This window comes from Solanum stenotomum, chromosome 11, assembly GCF_019186545.1.
Source record: "Solanum stenotomum isolate F172 chromosome 11, ASM1918654v1, whole genome shotgun sequence".
NCBI classification, from domain to species: Eukaryota; Viridiplantae; Streptophyta; class Magnoliopsida; order Solanales; family Solanaceae; genus Solanum; species Solanum stenotomum.
Genome location: NC_064292.1, coordinates 25,201,167 through 25,222,368, shown reverse-complemented (window position 1 = coordinate 25,222,368; position 21,202 = coordinate 25,201,167). Strand labels below are relative to the sequence as shown.

Here is a 21,202-nt window from a genome sequence, read left to right as displayed (position 1 = left end):
CTACTGCAAGCTCGAGGTCATGAGTTGGATAATTTTTCTCATGTACCTTAAATTGTCTGGAAGCATAAGCTATAACCTTACCTTGTTGCATCAACACACAACCTAGGCCGACCCTGGATGCATCACAATAGATCACATAACCATCTGAACCCTCTGGTAGAGTCAAGACAGGAGTTGTAGTCAACCTAGTTTTCAGTTCTGCAAAGCTTTTCTCACAATCATCTGACCATTGGAACTTAACCTTTTTTTGAGTTAACTTAGTCAATGGAGAGGCTATGGATGAAAATCTTTCCACAAACCGTATGTAATAGCCTGCTAGACCCAAGAAACTTCTGATATCTATAGCAGAGGTAGGTCTGGGCCATTGTTTCACTGCTTCTATCTTCTGGGAATCTACTCAAATTCCTTCACTAGACACAATATGCCCAAGGAAGGCAACTGATTGTAATCAAAACTAACACTTGTTAATTTTTGCAAATAACTGGCGATCTTTGAGAGTTTGTAAAACAACTCTCAAATGACTTGCATGTTCCTCCTCATTCCTAGAATAAATGAGGATATCATCAATAAAGATGATAACGAACAAGTCCAAGTACTGCTTGAACACTCTGTTCATCAAATCCATGAAAGCTGCAGGAGCATTGGTCAGTCCAAATGACATAACTATAAATTCGTAATGACCATACCGAGTTCTAAAGGCTGTCTTCGGAATGTCACTATCTCTGACTCTAAGCTGCTAATGATAACCTGATCTGAGGTCTATCTTTGAGAAATGACTAGCACCCTGAAGTTGGTCAAACAACTCATCAATCCCGGGGATAGGATACTTATTCTTGATTGTGACTTTGTTCAACTGCCTATAGTCAATACACATTTTGAGAGAACCATCTTTCTTCTTCACGAACAACACTGGTGCACCCCATGGCGAAATACTGGGTCTGATGAAGCTCTTATCTAGAAGGTCTTTCAACTGCTCTTTAAATTCCTTAAGCTCAGCTGGAGCCATTCTGTAAGGAGGGATAGAGATAGGCTGGGTATCTGGAAGGAGATCAATTCCAAAGTCTATTTCCCTTTCTGGAGGAACTCCAGAAAGATCTTCTGGGAACACTTCTGGAAACTCACTGACTATAGGAACTGACTCAAGAGTTGGGGATTCAGAACTAGAATCCTTAACCCGAACTAGATGATAGAGATAACCCTTAGAGATCATCTTTCTGGCCTTAAGGTAAGAAATGAATCGACCCATAGGCGCTAAGCTACTACCCTTTCATTCTAAGATTGGTTCGTCTGGAAACTGAAAACGAACAATCCTAGTTCTACAATCAACTGAGGCATAACATGAATGTAACCAATCCATGCCTAGAATGAATCAATGTCTACCATTTCTAACTCTACAAGATCTGCTGAGGTGACTTTCTGAGAGACTGTGACAAGGCAATTTTTGTATACCCGTCTAGCTATAACTGGGTCACCGACTGGAGTAGAGATTGAGAAGGGTTCTGAGAGAGTTTCTGGACTAACACTCAATTGGACTGCTATGTAAGGAGTTACAAGAGGCAAAGTAGCCCCTGAATCTTTCCACTAAGTGAACCATACGTGAGCCACATCCTTAAGCTGGTAGGATGCCAACTCAACCCTACCATTACTAGTCATTTGCATCACTCCAAAGATCTTCTTGACCTCATCAATGAAGTTTTGTGGGTCTTCACCAACTTGTGACCCTAAAACTCAAGCGGATTCATCCTTATAAAAATCTCAAACTCTAGCTACCATTGATCCACCATTTCTATTAGTAGGAACTGGAACTTGCTGATTGTTCTCGTTGTCATACCTGAGCCAAAAGCTGAATTGGCATTTCGAAACTCTACATTCGAAACTTCCTGATCTGGGACTAGAGGAACTGTGTTAGCATTGCATGCATTAGCATTCCTTGCCTAAGCTCTATGAGAAGGCATGATCTTAAGCACATAACGATCAATTAGAAAAGAGATCATACTAACTCATGATAAGAATATCAAGACAGTGTAGTTTTTTTAAAACATTTCATAGCCTCCCTCTCATTAGATGTGGTGCACTTCACACCAATGAAAAGGACTCTACTTAGTGCGGCTTTTCAGACATTCTAGGACACTTAAACCTAATGCTCTGATACCAAGTTTGTCACGCCCCGAACTACCCCCGAGATGCGGACACGGGACCTAGGATCACAAGTGATCCCAAGCTAACCCTACTAGCATGATCATGAGCATACTAAAGATAATAAATTGATAACGAAGCTAAATCATAAATAAATCTGAAGAGATGGGAAATACACATATACTATAACTGAGATATATCAAATCTGAGAGTTTAATACAAAAGAGATATCAAACTCAAAATACTAAGCTGAATCTAATTATGTCTGAATTAAGCCTCTAAACTGACTAGAAATGTTGGGACATGCCCCAACTAGATCTAGCAAAACTGAAACTAAAGACTAAAAGCAGTAAGGATAAACATGTCACTAGTCCTCGAAGAATCAGGACTCACCACTGATGTTGTTGAACTGGAGATCGGGAACCGATCTAAGCGTGATCTGGATGCTGAGAACCTGAACCAACATCACGAGAAGATGTAGTGCACGTGTGCGTCAGTATTTGAGAGGTACTGAGCATGCAGGATAGAGTAAAGCTGAAATAACATATAACTTAACAAAGCAATAAAGCAATGAAATCATCTTAACATGATATAGATACTGAAATACTGAATATTGAGCTAACTGATGCAATGACCAAATTTATAACATACAGAGACTGAATACTGAGCTAACTGATGCAATGACCAAATTTATAACATACAGAGACTGAATAATGACTGTACTAAAATATGGTCAATGCAAAAGAGTCTGACTGAACTGTGGGAGCCACTAATAACTGACATAAAACCACATGAGCTAAATGTGGAGTCCGATGTATACGCCCCATCGAGAGGACCCAATATACCCTGCCAAAGGTATAAAGCCATGCTGGCGTGATCACTAAACTAATGTTGCCCACAGAGGGGACTTACACCTACGTTGCTTGTAGTTCTAGGACTATATAGGTACGCTAAAAACCTAGTCCAACTCGGTATTATGCTACTCCCAATGAATTAAGTAGTTAACTGGTTATGACTGAATTTCTGTAACTACTGGATAGCTTGAATTGAACATGCAGACTGAGAATGCAACAATAAATCTGATAATGATGCATTCATAAACTAAGGCATGTAAAACTGAATACTGAAATATCTGACCTAGCATGTGTAATTCAAGAACTGAAGAAATACATAGCTAGGGTTCTGAAAATTCATGCGATAAACTGAGCAATAACATGATAATCTGATTTGGAACATTTAAATAGCTAATTCATGATCATCTGTTGTAATTCTAGAAACCCTAGGTCTGTTCATAATCATGGAATCAAGAATCTAACTGAATTCTAGGGACCTAATGGGCGAAAAGAACCCACTAGTGAAATCCCACATACCTGGTGACGAATTCCACGGAGAAATCTTTCGATTTCGGGGCTGGAACTGATGGAACCTTGCTGCGTTCTTGAACTAGGGTTCTTGACCTTTTTCTCCTCTCTTGATTCTAATTTTCTTAGATTTTGATTAATGAATTGACTTGGATAAATTCTAGTTATGTTTGTAGGCTTAAACTGATTAAAACCTCATGATTTAGGGTTTAAACGACGTATCTTAGGGGTTAAATGAAATAGGAAAAGACAAAAAGACCCCTGGATTAGCTGTTGTCGGAGTGACTGATGGAATGGACCTACGGTCCGTCAATCAATCGACGATCCATCAATCAATCGACGGTCCATCGATTGGGTCCGTAGGTCGAGTCTGCCCGGCAGGGCTTCACTAAAATGGGCATAACTTTTTACTCGGAGGTCGGAATTTAGCAAACTCGGTGGCGTTGGAAATATAATTCAATTATCTATCTAATCATTGGTCATGGGACACATAATTCATTTTTTTGTAAGAGTTATGACCATCTGAAGTTGAACCATTAATATTTTTCTGCTAACTGGCTGCCGACCCTCATCTACGGTCAGACCTACGGACCATGGATCGAATGACGGTCCGTGCTGGTCGACTGTAGTTTGTGTCAGAGGCTGGGTAAGGGAAGTCTTGATCCACGGACACAGCCACGGACCGTGGTCTGATATACAGACCGTGGGTCTATCCGTGAGTCGGGACTTAGCAAAATTTTCTGACTGAGTTCTGGGGAAGTTTTCTGTCACGAACCATGGACCGTGATTCCATCTACGATCCGTGGATGATGTCCGTGAGTGCCACCTGTAACACCAGAAATCTGAAATCTCTATTTTCGGATACGGGGTGTTACAAACAGCAATCATTTTGTTCTCATCAATCAATGTTAACTGATCAATCCGCTTGCGAACCCACTCAGCATCACTCAATTCAGCTTCTGGGATGATTCTCAATGAAGGTATTTCAACTTGTACAGGTATAACTACCTCTGTTCCGTATACTAGCAAATATGGAGTAGCTCTGATTGATGTCCTGGCAGTCGTTCTGTAACCTAACAAAGCATATGGCATCGTCTCGTGCCAACCTCTGCGATTATCAATCATTTTCCTCAAAATCATCTTTATGTTCTTATTGGCGGCTTATATAGCTCCATTCATTTGGGGACGGTAGGCAGTTGAGTTCCGGTGAGTAATCTTGAATTGTTCACATATTTCTCTCATCAAATGACTATTGAGATTCGCTCCATTATCGGTGATGATGGATTCTGGCACTCCAAACCTACATATCAAATTATTGCGAACAAAATCAACTACAACTTTCTTGGTCACTGACTTATACGAAGCTGCTTCTACCCATTTGATGAAGTAGTCAATGGAAACCAAAATGAATCTGTGTCCGTTAGAGGCGGCTGGCTCTATCAGATCAATGACATCCATGCCCCAAGCTACAAATGGTCAAGGTGAACTCATAGCATTGAGTTCATGGGGCGGGACACGAATCAAATCTCCATTCACTTGACATTTATAACACTTCTGCACAAACTTGCAATAGTCATGCTCCATATTCATCCAAAAATAACCGGCGCGAAGGATCTTCCTCGCCAAAGTGAGCCCATTCATGTGAGTACCACAAACTTCAGCATGTATCTGGTCTAGAAGCTTTGCATCTTCATTAGCATCAACACATCTGAGAAGACCTAAATCTGGAGTCCTCCTATAAAGGATCTCCCCACTTGCAAAGAAATTGAGGGTCATGCGGCATATCGACTTCTTCTGGTTGAACGTTGCATTCTCAGGATAAGTCTCATCCTCTAAATACTTCTTGATATTAAAATACCAAGGCAGACCATCTGGTTCCGCTTCAACATGCGAACAATGGACAGGCTGCTCTTTTACCTCTATATCGACTGGATCAATATAACTTATATCTGGATGTTTAATCATTGAGGCGATGGTGGCAAGAGCATCAGCCAACTCATTCTGTGTCCTGGGAGTGTGTCGGAACTCAATCTTGTGAAATCTTTTGCACAACTTCTGTATATACTGCACGTACGGTGTGATCTTTGGGTTCTTTACGGCTCATTCTCCTTGAACCTAATGAATCAATAAATCTGAATCTCCAATAACCAGCAACTCGTGAAAATTCATATCAATTGCCATCTTTAGACCGAGGATGCAAGCTTCATACTCAGTCATGTTGTTCGTACATTCAAATCGGAGTTTAGCAACCATAGGATAGTGCTGACCGGTTTATGACACTAAGACCGCTCTGAGTCCTTTCCCTTGATGATTAGCCGCTCCATCAAAGAACACTCTCCAACCAGGGTACGCTTAAAAAATATCCTCACCCACAAATGTTATTTTTTCATTAGGAAAATAAGTCTTGAGTGGTTCATACTCTTCATCAACTGTATTCTCTGCAAGATGATCAGCCAAGGCTTGTGCCTTTATCGCCTTCTGAGTCACATACACAATGTCAAACCCACTCAAAAACATTTGCCATTTAGCCAACTTCCCGGTCGGCATTGCTTTCTGAAAAATATACTTCAATGGGTCCATCCTGGAAATAAGGTATGTGGTATAAGAAGACAAATAATGTCTCAACTTTTGAGCGATCCAAGTCAAAGAACATCATGTTCTCTCCAAAAGAGTGTAACGAGCCTCATATGGAGTGAACTTTTTGCTCAAGTAATAAATGGCTCGCTCTTTCTTCCCAGTTTTTTCATGTTGACCAAGCACGAATCCCAATGCATTATCTGAGACAGAAAAATATAGCAATAACGGACTCCCTTCTCTCGGAGGGACCAACACCGGCGGATTGGACAAATAGTTCTTGATGTCATTAAAAGCAATTTGGCATTCTCCGGTCCACTTGGTCAAGGCATCTTTTTTCAATAACATAAAGATGGGCTCACACCCCTCGGTGGATTGAGCTATGAACTGGCTGATGTAGTTCAACCTTCCTAAAAAACTCATCACCTCTTTCTTGGTCTTCGAAGGAGGTAATTCCTGGATCGCCTTGATCTTGGAAGGGTCAAACTCAATGCCCCTCCTGTTGACTATAAATCCCAACAACTTGCCAGCTGGCACTCCAAAAGCACACTTGGAGGGATTTAACTTCAAATTGTATCGGCGTAAGCGATCAAAGAATTTCCTCAAGTGAGTAAAGTGATCTGAACTCTCGCGGGACTTGATTATGACATCTTCTACATACACCTCAATCTCCTTGTGAATCATATCGTGACAAATGGTCGTCATAGACCTCATGTAAGTAGCACCGACATTTTTGAGACCAAACGGCATCACCCGATAATGATATACACCCCAAGGCGTGATGAAAGCTATATTTTCTGCATCTTCTTCGTCCATCAGGATCTGCTGGTAACCCGCATAACAATCCACAAATGACTGCATCTCATGCTTAGTGCAGTTATCAATGAGGATGTCAATATTTGGCAATGGAAAATTATATTTCGGGCTATCTTTTTTGAGATCTCTTTAGTCAACACAAATTCTAAATTTTCCATCTTTCTTGGTAACCGGAACGACAATAGCTAACCAAGTCAGATACTGCATCACTTCCACTACTTGGGACTCGATCTGCTTTGTAATCTCCTCTTTGATCTTCAAACTCAACTCAGGCTTGAACTTTCGAGTCTTTTGTTTTTCTGGACTGAAATTTGGATTGATCGGCAACTAGTGGGATACCATATTCGTACTCTGCCCTGGCATAACTTTATAAGACTAGGCAAATACATCAATGTACAATCTGAGCAAATGAACCAGGTTTCTTCTTTGGGCTTCAGCCAGATGGACACTGATTCTGACTTCTTTGACACATTCCTCATCTCCGAGATTCACAGTTTTGGTTTCTTCTAAATTTGGCTTGTGTTGATTATCAAATTGTCGAAACTCCTCAGCAACATGTTCAGGTACCTCATTTTCTTCTTCATATTCCTCGCACTCATCATCACCTGCATCATTTTGTTCACTCGGTTCATGACATGACATGACATTGGCAGGTTTTAAATTAATATTACTGAAATCATAAACAGACAAAGTTAGGAAAGTAAAATATAAACAGATAAGTAAACAAACAAATTTTGATAAAAGAGGCTTTTCATTTAAATTGAAAGACAAGCACAAACTTTGGCCATGGCTGAGGGCCATTTTGCCTTTTTAACCATCACAACGGAATTTAAAAGCTTCAAACAAATAACAATTACATAAAGGGTGGGTCTCTGGCCTCTTCCGGACTACCACCGATTTTAAAACAAACAAAAATGCATGTCCTTTCTACCCAGATGAGCGGGAAATCAGGAACTACGTAGAGGTCCAGTTCTGTAATTGCTCATCAGGTTCTGCATCACAAATGTATGATGTCCCAGCCTCTTCCTCGATGACAGCATCAACTCCTCAAAAAGGCCCGAGATTCTTCCCCCGAGACCACCATCATTGGCATGCTCCTGTACCGAGAATGACTGGTACAGATGAGGAATTGGCCTAGCAAATGCTTGATCAACACTCTTGTTCTTCATCTCTACTTCGTCAGCATCTGTGGGGACATACCCCAAACCAAACTTTGCTCCTTTGGCAGGAATTTGGACAGGCTCGACAATTCCTTGAAAGTTCTTCCCCAATCTGAAACCTGATTCAAAACCGCTCTGGAGCATGGCAGTAGCAATTATCTTTTACACGAAGGGCATAGGAGGTTGTAGAACTAAGTCATCATCGGTGACATTTACCAGCTCCACGTGTAAAAATTGCAACCTCGAGAGACATCATCATCGATCGGTGTATACCCATTAGAATGGCTCCCTTCACCATAAATGACCAATTCATGGTCCTTCCAAACAAACTTCATTAGTTGGTGAAGGGTAGACGGCACATCCCCAGCCATGTGGATAAACAGTCTTCCTAGAAGTAAATTGTAATCGGTGTTGATATCTAACACCTAGAACTCCACATTAAATTCTGCAGGACCCACCTGAATATCCAAGTTTACCACACCCAATGTGTCTCTTTGCACTCCATCAAAAGCCCTCACATTGACTTGGTTCTGGTGAAACTTTCCCAAGTCGAATTTCAGCTGCCTCAGAGTGGAAAGTGGGCAAATATTAAGACCGGATCCATCATCCACCAAGACGCGATTTATTATCTTGTCTCGACATATAGTGGTGACGTGCAGAGCTTTGTTGTGCATCCTACCTTCAAAGGGCAGCTCATCGTCACAAAAACTAATTCAGTGTCCTCGAATGACCTGGTTTATCATGGCTTCTAGGTTGTCACTGTTGGTACCCACAGGCACATAAATATCATCCAGAGCCTTCATCAACGCTTGCCTATGCAGTTGTGAACTCATCAACAAAGCCCATACAGAAATCTGAGTTGGTGTCTTCTCCAAATGCTTCACAATTGAATAATCTTTCGTCTGCATTTTCCTCCAGAACTCTTCGGCTTCAGCTTCACTAATCGACCATTTAGTTCGATCCTTTTTCTGCCCCTCTTGGGCCAATTCTTCCGGCGTGTAGCACTTGCCAGATCTGGTCATGCCTTGAGTAACAGCTGTTTCAATCAAAAAATTTGGTCGGGTAAGAGTTTCTCTCGGCACCAAGGCAACAGCCTTCTCGAGTGTCAGAATCACAAACTTTTCTTCTCTCTGATGCTCAATGAAGCTACAGCCCTTTCCAGTTCATCAGGAGAAATCGGAACTATTGCCTTTGTCACGCACCAATCATCATATGTCTCTATCATATTTATAGTGATTCCTCTATGATCTGGCAAAGAATTACTATTCACATTCGGCGCGACTGTCTAATAAGATACCACGTTCTGGTCAATTAGGTCTTGGATCTTATGCTTCAAGTTGATGCAGTCCTCGGTATCATGTCCAATACTGTTAGTGATATGCGCACATCTGGTCAGGTCTGTAAAACTTTGAGCTAGTGTCAACCGGCTTGGGCCCCACTGGATAAATATATCCTGCCGCAGTTAATCGCTCGAATAGCTTTGTTCGACTTTCAATAAACGGAGTGAAAATTCTAGCAGGCTTTTTCTCAAATCTAGAACGGGGGTGATCGTAATTACCTTATTGCGGATGATGTATTTGACGATAATTTGGAGCGTTTGGACTGGGGGCTTGATATCTGGGATATGAGTTGGCTTGATAATTTGGTTGTGGAGCTTGGTAGTTTGAAGGGGTATTTTGGTAATTTGTTTGAACGTTGGCACAGTTGGGGGCGGCATTTGATGAGATGGAGTTTGGTAAACTGGAGGGGAAGTTTGGTAGATAATAGAGGGAGTTTTGTAGCTAGGAGATGGAGTATTTTGATAATTGGGAGGAGGGGTATTTTGGTAACTGTGGGAGGGGTTTTATGGTAATCTGCATGTGCGTAACAAGTCGGGTATGAACTCTGTAAAGGTCGAGAACGACCTTGGTATGATGAGGATTTCCTTTGGGTCTTCTTCCCCTCATAAGAGATAGAGGACACATCCTCTCTTTTCTTCTTCAACAAGCCCGAAGATCCGGGCGAGGCAGCAACACGGGCAATCTTCCCGGTTCTCAATCCATCTTCGATAGTCTCACCTACCTTGACTATCTCAGCAAATTTTGCTCCAACGAGCAACAAGATTCTGTCATAATATTCAGGCTCTTGCACCCGCACAAACACTTCGACAATTTATTTTTTTGACATAGGAGGTCTAACTCTAGTTGCTTCCTTTCGCCATCTATATGCAGATTCTCTGTAACTTTTAGTCGACTTCTGCTTCATCTTCTCCAAGGAGTAACAATCAGGAACGATCTCCACATTGTAGGAGAATCTTTCGATGAAGTCCTTAGCTAGAGCATTCCAGCTAGACCTCTGTCTCGTTTCATGAGACGTAAACCATTCTAGAGCCTCTCCGCTCAGACTTCGGCTAAAAAATTGCATTAACAAAGCTTCCTCTCTCCCAACTCCCACGAGTTGGTCACAGTAGGCCCTCAGGTGTGCTAAGGGGTTCCCCGTTCCTCCGAAGATGTCGAATTTTGGCACCTTGAACCCTTTTGGGAGGTCCAAATTTGGATGAATGCACAGGTCTTCGTAACTCAACCCGGTGACCTCAGGAATGCAGTTCAACTCCTTCATAGCCTTTCTAATTTCCTCCTTCATACCTATCTTGGCGGTCTCTTCCTTTGACCTCTACTCTCTGTCCCTCTCCTCATAGTGGTCGAATTCCGAACCATGGGCGTCATGCTTGTTGGGGACTGGTATTCAGAAAGTGGCTTTTTGCGGTAGTGGTAGAGCAATAGAGGGACTCTGTCCATTTAAAGGGGCGTGATAGTTTTGGGGAAAAGTCTAGGGGTGGTATACTGGTTTTGGTAAATGAGGGAAGTGTGTGGGTTATTAGCGTTTTGGCTGTGATGGGGTAGGCCAGTTTGGTTGTTTGCATTAGGGGGAGGGAGTGGTCCTTGGAGGTTAGTATTTTGAGCAGCGGGTGGTGTTTGATAAGAGGTTGAGGTGTAATGAGGGTTTTGGGTGGTAAGGTCAATGATGGAGGGATTACGAGCAGGACTTGAATGCGGGTTTTGAGCTTGTTCCACGTTAGGAGGGGGTATTTGAGCTGGAGGTCTTCCATCTGGTTGAGCGTTGAAAGAAAAAATCGGAGGAGGCAAATCTTGTTTTCTCTGCATCTCCACCCTCATATCAGCAATTTGTTGCATTAACTGTAGGATCAGTTCATTCTGATCAGCAAGGGTGGGCTGAGCCACCACGACATCAGTAAGGCTGGTTTCTTCATTGTTATCACCCATTGGTGCTTTTCCCTTTTGTGAACTTTGACTGGGGAAGGAATCTATAGGACCTTTAGATCTAGTGAAATAAGGCTGATCGGCCATTGTATCAACACAGATCAGTTCTAACTACCTATAGAGAAAAACAACTCAAAGGCAAATTTGTTAGTATTAGGTATAGATGAATAACGCAAGATATCACATAGAAGGCATATAAACACATAAGAGTTGCTTCGTTTAAGAACATGTTAACCCACGAATAATGGGGACTGATTTTTTGAACAAAGCAGGAATTTGCTCATTTTATTTTGAGGCTAGTGACTCAGAAAAGTTAAATTGCGTTGAGCTAAGGTCTTTTTGCTGCATCTCTCAGCATCTGTTGATCTGAACTCAATGTTTCCTTGTAGAATGAAGGGGAAAAAGAAAAATTTAAAAGATAGGGGTCGGGCCTTGAAAGGCTGCCTACGTATCTCCCAAGGAGAATTCAGGCCCTACATAGTTCGAAAACAAAGGAAAATTTCATTTTCATTCATTCATTTCTGGTGACTACAAGGAAAGTGAAAAACAGATAATAAAGCTTCTAAAAGATAGATGGTGCCTTCACCGAAGCTTCTTCCTCTGACTGCCGTATTAGCCACGAGGAACAAACTCAACTTGAATCTTTCCCATGTTGACGAGGGATTCCACATCATAGCGAAACCTGAGGCACCTTCAAATGTTGTGATCTATGGCATCATGATAAGGGCAGGGTTTCCAGATCTTAATTCCGACGGGATCGATTGTTTCGTCATCCTTTCTGATAGAGGCCAAGACTCTTTTTCAAACTAACAAACTGTAGATATTCAGCAACGTTTTCTTGAAAGGCGTGAATTAGGGACAGTAAAACAAAGTGTGCTCAGTGACCGACATACTAGGCTCCTGTTGGTCATAGGTAAGGACAATGTTCTCACCCCACATATACGGGATCTCCCCAACGTTGATCAGGTTGCACATTGCTTTCTTAAGCTCCACACATTCCTCTATAGTGTGTCCTCTTTGGTTCGGGTGGTAGGCATATATCTTTTGAGAGCTTTCATGCCCAAATCCAAAAGTGGTTCCTTCGAGAGGCTTCATCATACCTGACGCCTTAAGGTGCTCTTAAATGAGAGCACACGACATGACTCTTGCCCCCACGCTATGTGTCCGCTCATAAGCTGGGAGAGTGATCTTTTTGTCTCCTCCTTTCAGACGTCCCAGGAAGGGAGGCATATAGATGATTTCATCATCGGCATCTTCTTCAGTAGCTCCAGGGTGAGTGTCTTTGGGACCACTATTGGCTTCTTGATTGAAAAAAGATCATTTTCCACGTATCTTCTGAAGCATCATGGTTATGTCATTGTTGAAGACATCGTGTTATTTCCACACAACAACTATCTTTTTACTTATAACATTGCATTTTGTCATCTTTGTTGCCAATTCCGCATCCACGCATTTGCTGCTTGTGCGACCGCGGTGGTAAACTCCACTTCCATTCTCCTTTCTCTGGTTTCTTAGATCTCTTACCTGAGCCGCTGCAATTCCATCCTCAAATCCTCCTCAGTTAGCTCTATGTCGATACTCTTGCCCTTTGCCATCTTAGCAGCAATTTCACCTTTTCTGAGATGATAGAGTAATATTTTAGGATTTGGTAGTAGGATTATTTCTGGCTGAGAAACTTAAGACTCATGGAATTTTGGTCGGACATTTGGTAGTGACTTGTATTTGGTATTTCAGAAAAATTTTGAAAAGGAGTGGGCTAAAAATGTCCTCATTCAAAGCAACAATACCACATAAACGTTTAAATCACACAAGTATATATTGTATGTCCTAAACAAGTAGGGGGCCCTTTTGCGCCAAGGGTAGGCCTAGCATATTTGAAAGATGTATATGTAGAATTAAACCATTTTTTTACCCCAAAGCAAATTTCTCATATAAAATTATGTTCAAGAAGCGAAAATAAGAAGGGGGAGTAAGGAATAAACGAAAAAACACAAAGGAAAGGCCCGCGCAGGGGTCATTTCAAAAGAGTACCAAAATACTAGAAAGGCAAGCCCATGCAGGGGCAAATAACATTAAGTACATATAGAAAAAACCTACGCAGGGGCGAAATCCGCTAAGATGCTCTTGATGGCCCTGCCTCTGATCTGCTCCTCTTGTTTTGTGTCATGAGATGTTGAAGCCTATATTGAATCATTAGCAAGTATCCTTCGCTCTGACGGCCTTTCTCTTCCCAGTCCTCAAGACATATTCCGCTTTTCTTATCTCCAATCCATAAGTTAAGTTCTCCCAAATCGCTTCTGAAGTTTTCTAATTCTTGAGTTACGCTCTCAAGGGCATACGTATCCTCATCTTGCTTTCGAAGAAATTCCTCGTGCATTTCCTAGGTTTCTCTTCTTACCTCTCTTAGTTCTATCAAAGCTTTGGACTCTTTGTCCTCTACACTGCAGTAAATGTTCGGAACTGAGAAGGAGATACCCTGTATATTACGCTTCAACCAAGCTTTGTAAGTTTCATCGTACACCGCAATAAATCGATCTATGGCAATGGTATCCTTGTTCATTCGCACTGCTTTTTACCATTCTCCCAGTATCTCTGAAGCCTCAGGCACTCTATCATCCCCGATGTCGAACACATAGATACAGTAGTATGCTTCTGGGGTGTAGTTTGTCTTCATTCGAATTGCCTCAAGATCTGGATGGGCGCATACGGGCGGATACCTAGAAAACCTGGTAGAGGAAGCACAATTTTTTGGTCACCCCGTACTATGGCATCTTTCGAGATGAAACAGTCGAACATCCACTGGATATTTTCTTCTCTCAACTCAGAAAAATCTGAGTCAATCTTCCTCTAGTCCTCCTATTTTCCAAATCTGTCCAAAACAGCATATCATTCAAACCCTTAAGAACATTATTTTCATCAAGGGTGTGTAGTTGTTGAGTCCCGTGTCCCTTCGCTAAGTGACTCTGTATCCACCATTGGAGGAGGAGATTGCAGCCCTGAAAGTACCGATGTCCTTCCTTACATTTTCCTAAAGCACGGTACATGTCAGACAGGATGACAGGCGCGATGGGATAATACTTCACTTGCCCTTGGTTTAGATGCCCGTGGAAAAGAGTGTGTGCAAGCATTATTACTCGGGTGTTGATGTTGAGGCTCGGGCCTTAGGGAAAAACCATAGTACCTAATAGCACGATAGTGAATGCCAAAGATCTGATCCCGTCCCATTCTCTGAAGGTAACTCTGAACTCTTGGTTGCAATTTGCATAAAAGCTTGCATTCCCAAATCTAACATAGAGATCTGTAAAAGAAACGCTAGAACCTTCAGCCCAAAAGGCGTAATCCTTTCTTAATCCGAGCCAATTTGTAATATCCTCGAGAGTAGGCTTGTTAGGGATTAAGATGTGTTCCTGTTTTCTCACTCTTCTTTCAAGCCCTATACCGACTGTGTCTATTCCGTCCCGAATTTCCTCAATTGTCGGGGTTATTTCCATGGTTCCAAATCGAAACACCATTTTCTCGTTCTCCCAATAACCCGTGAGGACTTCAATCAGTTCGGGCCACCCAACCATATTAATGAGTTCTGTTAAGGCCCCTACGTATTTGTTGAGGTCCCTTTTGTGAAATGCATTGAGGTCGTTGTACCACATCTTGAGCAGAACTGGGGCTTCCACTACCAAATGGGTTCCTCTCGAACACACACTTGCCGCATGAAGAACAGCCTCCGCCTTAGTCCACTCACTCTCTCGAGCTGAGTGTGTGGGAGAAGTAATAGGGTTCACTCTCTCGAGCTGAAGCTCATGTCGATCCACTCCCACCTGCCATCAATTTTGTAGTCTTAGTTTAACGACCTCTCTCTCAAGCAAGCCGAAAACACAGGTGAAATCATATTTGCAACTACAATTTCATTAAGTTCCAACACAACTACTAAACAAAATCACATTTACACAACAAATAAACTATCAACAAGCAAGACCCAACAAATAATCTAACCCATATTCACAAAAATCACACCCCAAGAATTGGGGTTTTAGCTATACATGCAAAAGAGGTAAAAAATGTATACCAATCTCAGTTTCCATCAATGGGTATGCAAGATTAAGTCTTAAAACAAGTCATAAGTGAAGAATACACAAGGCCCAAGTCCAAAATCTTGGAGTTGAAACCCTTTGGATCTTCAAATTTTTCAAAACACTCTCCAAGCTAGCGAGAATATTCTAAGTCTAAAAATTTATATATTAAAAATCTGTTATTAAGCTACAACTCTCAATGAGTATTTATAATTTTAAAAATTTTGTGCTGCAGGGGTTCATTCGGCATCGTTAGTCGAGATCACCGATCAACTCGGCGATCTACCCTTCGGTAGGTTTCATCGCCGTTTTGCTCTATCCTTCAGCATCGTCGTGTTTTGGATCATTGGGTGACATAGTACTGCTTCGTGGAACTGCTCAGCGATATGACGACTGCTCCTTTGCATTGCCGATTTGATCCTTTCTTTCGAGGTTCAGCACACTGGAACAAAAGGCGAAGATAAGACCTTTTGGCGATTCGCCAAATGGGTTCGGCGATTCTCAGATCTTCATTTCTTCATTCTTTGAGCTACCTTTGTTCCCTTTTTGGTAAGTAGTGTCCATGCTTTCCCTCAAACTCCAAATACCTGAAACTTAAAGGTTTTCACCAGACATTGAGATAAAATATGCATTGGAGGACACTAATTCTATCAAAATATTGCCCTAAATGAATCCAATTTGTGGACTCATCAACACCCCAAACTTAAACTTTTGTTTGTCCTCAAGCAAACTCAAGTTCAGTCGTTCCAATAGGAATGTCTCAAATAGTGCTACACAAAACTCGATCATGAATATACACAACAAGACTCCATTTACTCATGCAAGGATCCAATGTGCACTCAAAGATTCAAGTTGTGACTCGCCAATATCAAAGAATCTCATGCTCACAATACTTGCTTCAAATGGAAGTGCAAGCTCAACCAAAGTGATCAAATGCCCTCACACAAGGAATGATTCCATATCCACACAATGGTTCATAGTTTAAAGCTTCGAAATTAGATGCAATGCTCACACTCACAAAGAAGAACAAAATACATAATTTCACCCATAGGTTTGCCCGTATTTTCCAATCAACATTTGTTTTAGCTAACTCAAGATCAAAAAGGTCTTTTCAAGGGTTGTAATAGGGCTGAGTGCAAATGTATAGTCATTTAGGCTCAGTGACTTTCATCCTCATAAAATGTTGTACTCACAACACTTCCTTTCCTTTCCGTCATCATTTTCTTTAGTGCCCATAAGTCATTTTACTATTCACTTTCCATGAATTGTTTGGAAAACCCATTTCTTTTGTACTTTATTCCACAACTTTCTGTTTCTTTCTCTTTTCTCTATTTTTTTTTATTTGGACGGCTTCCATTTTTCTCAAAATCGAGGGTAAGAGGAGACTTTCCTTGCACATCTTGACTTTCCCTTATCTTTTAGCCACACCCCTAACTTAGGCTTTTGGCCTAAGTTGGCTATTCACTAACCACAACTTCTTGAGGATTATGTGTGATGGATAAAGAAAGGTCAAGTTTTCATCAAGTTTCTTCCAAAGGAAGGTAAGGCTCAAGGGGTGTTCAAAAGCAGTTCACATACTCACAAGGTAGGTCACAAAAGAGGTATAAGTCAAATTGGCTCACACTCTTAGAAGTTGCCTAAGATCATATCAAGAGATATCATCACTTAATTGACCAGACCAACGGGGCAAATTCTAGGATCCATCATGCATAGTTCATAGGTAAGCTCATCACACTAAGCATTGACACTTTAAGTTAAAAAAGACCCCACACTTTCACTATTGTGCAATGATCATCACAAGAGACTCAATTCGATACTAGGCTAGTCATAACGAGACGCAAAGAGTTCACATATTGTCTATGCAACTTCATTTGGCCTCATCGTAGCCGTGCATTCATGTCCGTTCGATTGATAGCACTATTCCATTCATTAGTATTGATCGGAACCGAGACTCAAATTTTGCAAAAGAATAGCCATATTTAACACAGAAAGGGTGGCAGAAATTTTTTTGGAAGGGTTAAAATCATTTTGCAATTTAAAACACGGAGCCACAAGCTCAAACATCCACAGAAAGAAGTGTAAACACGATTTAAGCACAAAGCCCAAATATAAATAAAGTACGAACATCAATAGAACACAAAGGTGGGCCTCACCCTACAACAAATAGAAGCAATTTGTCCTCAAATGCAATTAACACAAAATCAAAAAGTCAAAATAAAGTAAGACAGAGAGGGAGGTAAAGAGATATCCTATCTATGCAGTGTCTCCATCTGTCGGGGCCTCAATGCCTGATCCATCACCCTGATCTTGGGCATCAGTGCCCGAGGGCACCTCAGGGGGAACCGATGTGCTAGATTCACCAAGGTCTGTTGAGTGAGAGTCTGCCAGAAAGACATGTACCGCTCTGCAAAATCCGCTGGCACTTGAAGGAGTATCAAGGTCTAGGGTAATGGTTCTCCTAGCAGGAGTAGGCCTCTTCCCCTTGCCTTTCCCAGTAGTTGTGGGTAGTTTCAAAACTTTTCCTTTCGACGTAACTGCATCTCTCTTTATCGCAATTCTTTTGGACTTCTCTTGAGCTAGCGTTATTCTTTCAGCAGCTTTAGGTTTAGTCATGTCTGTAAAATATCGAAGAGAAGTTAGAGAAATATTTGACAAAAGCACTGATATGCTTCGCCGACTCTTTCAGCAAGTACCTGATATCATTCGGCAATCTAGAATTAGTCCACTAAAAAGCTACAATGCACAGAGATCTAGGGGGGTTGACAAGGGTAAAACGAGACTTTCGGCGAGTCACCAGAAGTCTTTGGCGACCTTCAACTTATCGCCAAAAGTTATAGAATTAACATCACATTTGTCGTGTTGACTATGAAATGATTGAAACTATAGGCGGCAAGGTAATCCAAATTTGAGCACAAATCAACCAAAATAAAATAGACATGTAACAATATTGAAAGTAAAACTAGGTGTGAGTTTGTAAAGTTTGAAAATGAGGGAGAGCGTAGGAAATTGAAACTTTTAAACCTTTGGCTTGAAAAACCGTCTAGTATTTGACCACTCGGCGACATTAGTCATGAGCACCGAACCATTCGGCGTCACTCCAAGCAATCACATTCTTCGTTGATTTGTAGAGAATCCCCCATTTAATTGGGGAGTCCAAATGGCGGTCTCCGTCGGGATCGCCGACATGGTCAGCGATTCACCAAGAATTTCCTGTGCTCGCTGTGTTTTACATTCTCGCATGTAAGTTGGTCTTGAGTCTAACAGAGGTCTAGTTCATGGTCACCGAACCATTCGGCGATTCACTGATTGGAACTGTTGCTCGCCAATTTGCACTTTTCGATTAATTTCCACACTTCTATCAACACAATCAATACACCATTATTTTATCAAAGCAACATAAAGTAATACAGGGTTTTGGGTTGCCTCCCAACCAATGCCTTAGTTAATGTTGTGGCACGACGCAAGTCCACCTTCAAACCTCATTTTTGGGGTTGACCATAGTGTCACTTGGAAAATCCCCTTTCTGTCTCAGATTGAGGTGAGACGAGATATGACTCATTTGGATCTCTAACTGCTTGATCGAAACTGAATGGAAGGTGATGGTCTGGCTAAGGTTGGACACATCTTCTTTCATGCCTTTTAACATTTTGTCTGACCCGTTGAAAATACGTGAGAGCATATCCTCAAACCTACCACCTTCCGAGTCCTTAGGCTTTTGGCGCTCATGGGGAGGCACATATCTATCCTTCTCCCCATCCTTCCAATTCGAATTACGATCCCTTCATTTAAGATCTTGATCCTTTCAGCCTTCGTCTCTAGCCCATCATGGCTTACCACCCTGCCTTGGGTAGTGTGAACGATCGCCACCGCCTTGGTTGGCTAGAAAGTTTACCTCCTCGTTATGCAAGGCTTCAAACTTCATCTCCTCAGAATTTTCACACCCGACCCCAACGATATTGACACCACGGGCACCAGCCCACATGAGATTTTTGGATAGAATGTCAAGTAGTGTCATGATCTTGGCCATGTTTTGGTCTCTCTCATGATCTTGGCCATGTTTTGGTATCTCTCATGATCTTTTTCAATTTACTCCTTAGATAGCTTGAAGGTGAGCGGAGAGACTTGGTCCTTGCGAGTGTACCACACTCTGTTGATAGTTGTCATGCTATCTAATAGTTGGGTTGCTACTGCATATAGCCGCTGCATTAAGCCTCCAAGCGAAAGTTTGTAAGCGACCCATTTGTTTACCGAGTGCAAACTCCGCTAAAAGTACTGCAACAACACATTATCGGGTAAACCATGGGTTGGGCATTGAAGCACCAACTTTTTGAACAATAACCAAGTCTCGTCCATAGGCTGTCCTTCCAGATGCTTAAATCTCTGAATGCTATCCCGAAAGGTCATCATCTTCAAAAGAGGGAAAAATTGCACCTGAAATGCTATTACCAATTCTTTCCAAGAAGTGATAGATCCACGTGGCAACTCGACCAGCCATTTGCACGCCTCTCCCATCAACGAGAAAGGGAATAATATTAACCAGACTGACTTCTGAGATATGTTGTGAAAGAGAATGGTCCACACATATCCACGAAGTTCCAAAGATGCTCGTGAGCCAACTCGCTGAAAAGTCCCTTTAATTGCAAAAGTTGCAACATAGTGCTCCTTATGTGGAACACTGCATTTCCTTCAGCTGGAGGTAACCGGATAGCTCCAATACCTCCCATGAGATGGGGACCATTGATGTTGGGCTCTTCGACAACATTGAGATTTCTGATATCGTCTTGGTGGCCCACCTGGCTACCGTTTCTACCATTAACATTCATTCTTACTCAAATATTCACACACTAGCAAACAAAATAAAACTAAAGATTAAGTGAGTAAACTACAACTAAGAAGAACAAAAGATCTACTAATCTAAGAATTCACAAATAACACCATTCCCCGGCAGCGGTGCCATTTTGAATTTTGCGTAATGAAGACACAACTTTCAATGCAAGTGTCTACGATCGTACAATAGTAAAGTAACCCAACCAAGGGTTGGGGTCAAATCCCAAGGGAGTGGGCTTGATAATTAATACAATAGTAAAATTAAGTTCTAATTAGTCATAGCTAAAAATATTATCAAATATAAACATGTAAAATCTAACGGATGACGCAAGCGTCAATTATGAATGGGGGTCTGTGGCAAGTAAGCAAAAATAGCAAAAATGCAAAGAGTACTAATCAAGCAGAGAGAATTCTTGGGATGTGATAGGAATACGGGTTAGACTAGACTATTGGGTCCATGCTTTTGATAGTAAATCCATTGAGTATTTCTGACTAGGCTAGACTATAGTGGGGGTAATTCTCTCTCGAGCAACTTACCCCAAATCAAATGGGTTTCTCTCGGACACACACTTGCCGCATGAAGAACAGCCTCCGCCTTAGCCCACTCACTCTCTCGAGCTGAGTGTGTGGGAGAAGGAATAGGGTTCACTCTCTCGAGCTGAACCTCATGTCAACCCACTCCCACTGACCATCAATTTAGTAGTCTTAGTTTTACAACCTCTCTCTCGAGCAATCCAAAAACACAGCTGAAATCATATTTGCAACTACAATTTCATTAAGTTCCAACACAACTACTAAACGAAATCACATTTACACAACAAATAAACCATCAACAAGCAAGACCCAACATACAATCTAACCCATATTCACAAAAATCACACCCCAAGAATTCGGGTTTTAGCTACACATGCAAAAGAGGTAAAAAATGTATACCAATCTCAGTTTCCATCAATGGGTATGCAAGATTATGTCTTAAACCAAGTCAGAAGTGAAGAATCCAC

General features: G+C 41.6%; 1 protein-coding gene across 1 annotated transcript in view; it reads right to left on the bottom strand.

Moving 5' to 3' along the window:
- Nucleotides 1-4,622, bottom strand: part of LOC125845787 (uncharacterized) — a 17,510-nt gene extending 12,888 nt beyond the window's left edge. The window contains exon 1 of the mRNA XM_049525316.1: nt 4,377-4,622. Within this exon, the coding sequence (XP_049381273.1) occupies nt 4,377-4,622 (246 nt within the window). The remainder of the gene's footprint in view (nt 1-4,376) is intronic.
- Between the last annotated feature and the right edge of the window lie 16,580 nt (nt 4,623-21,202).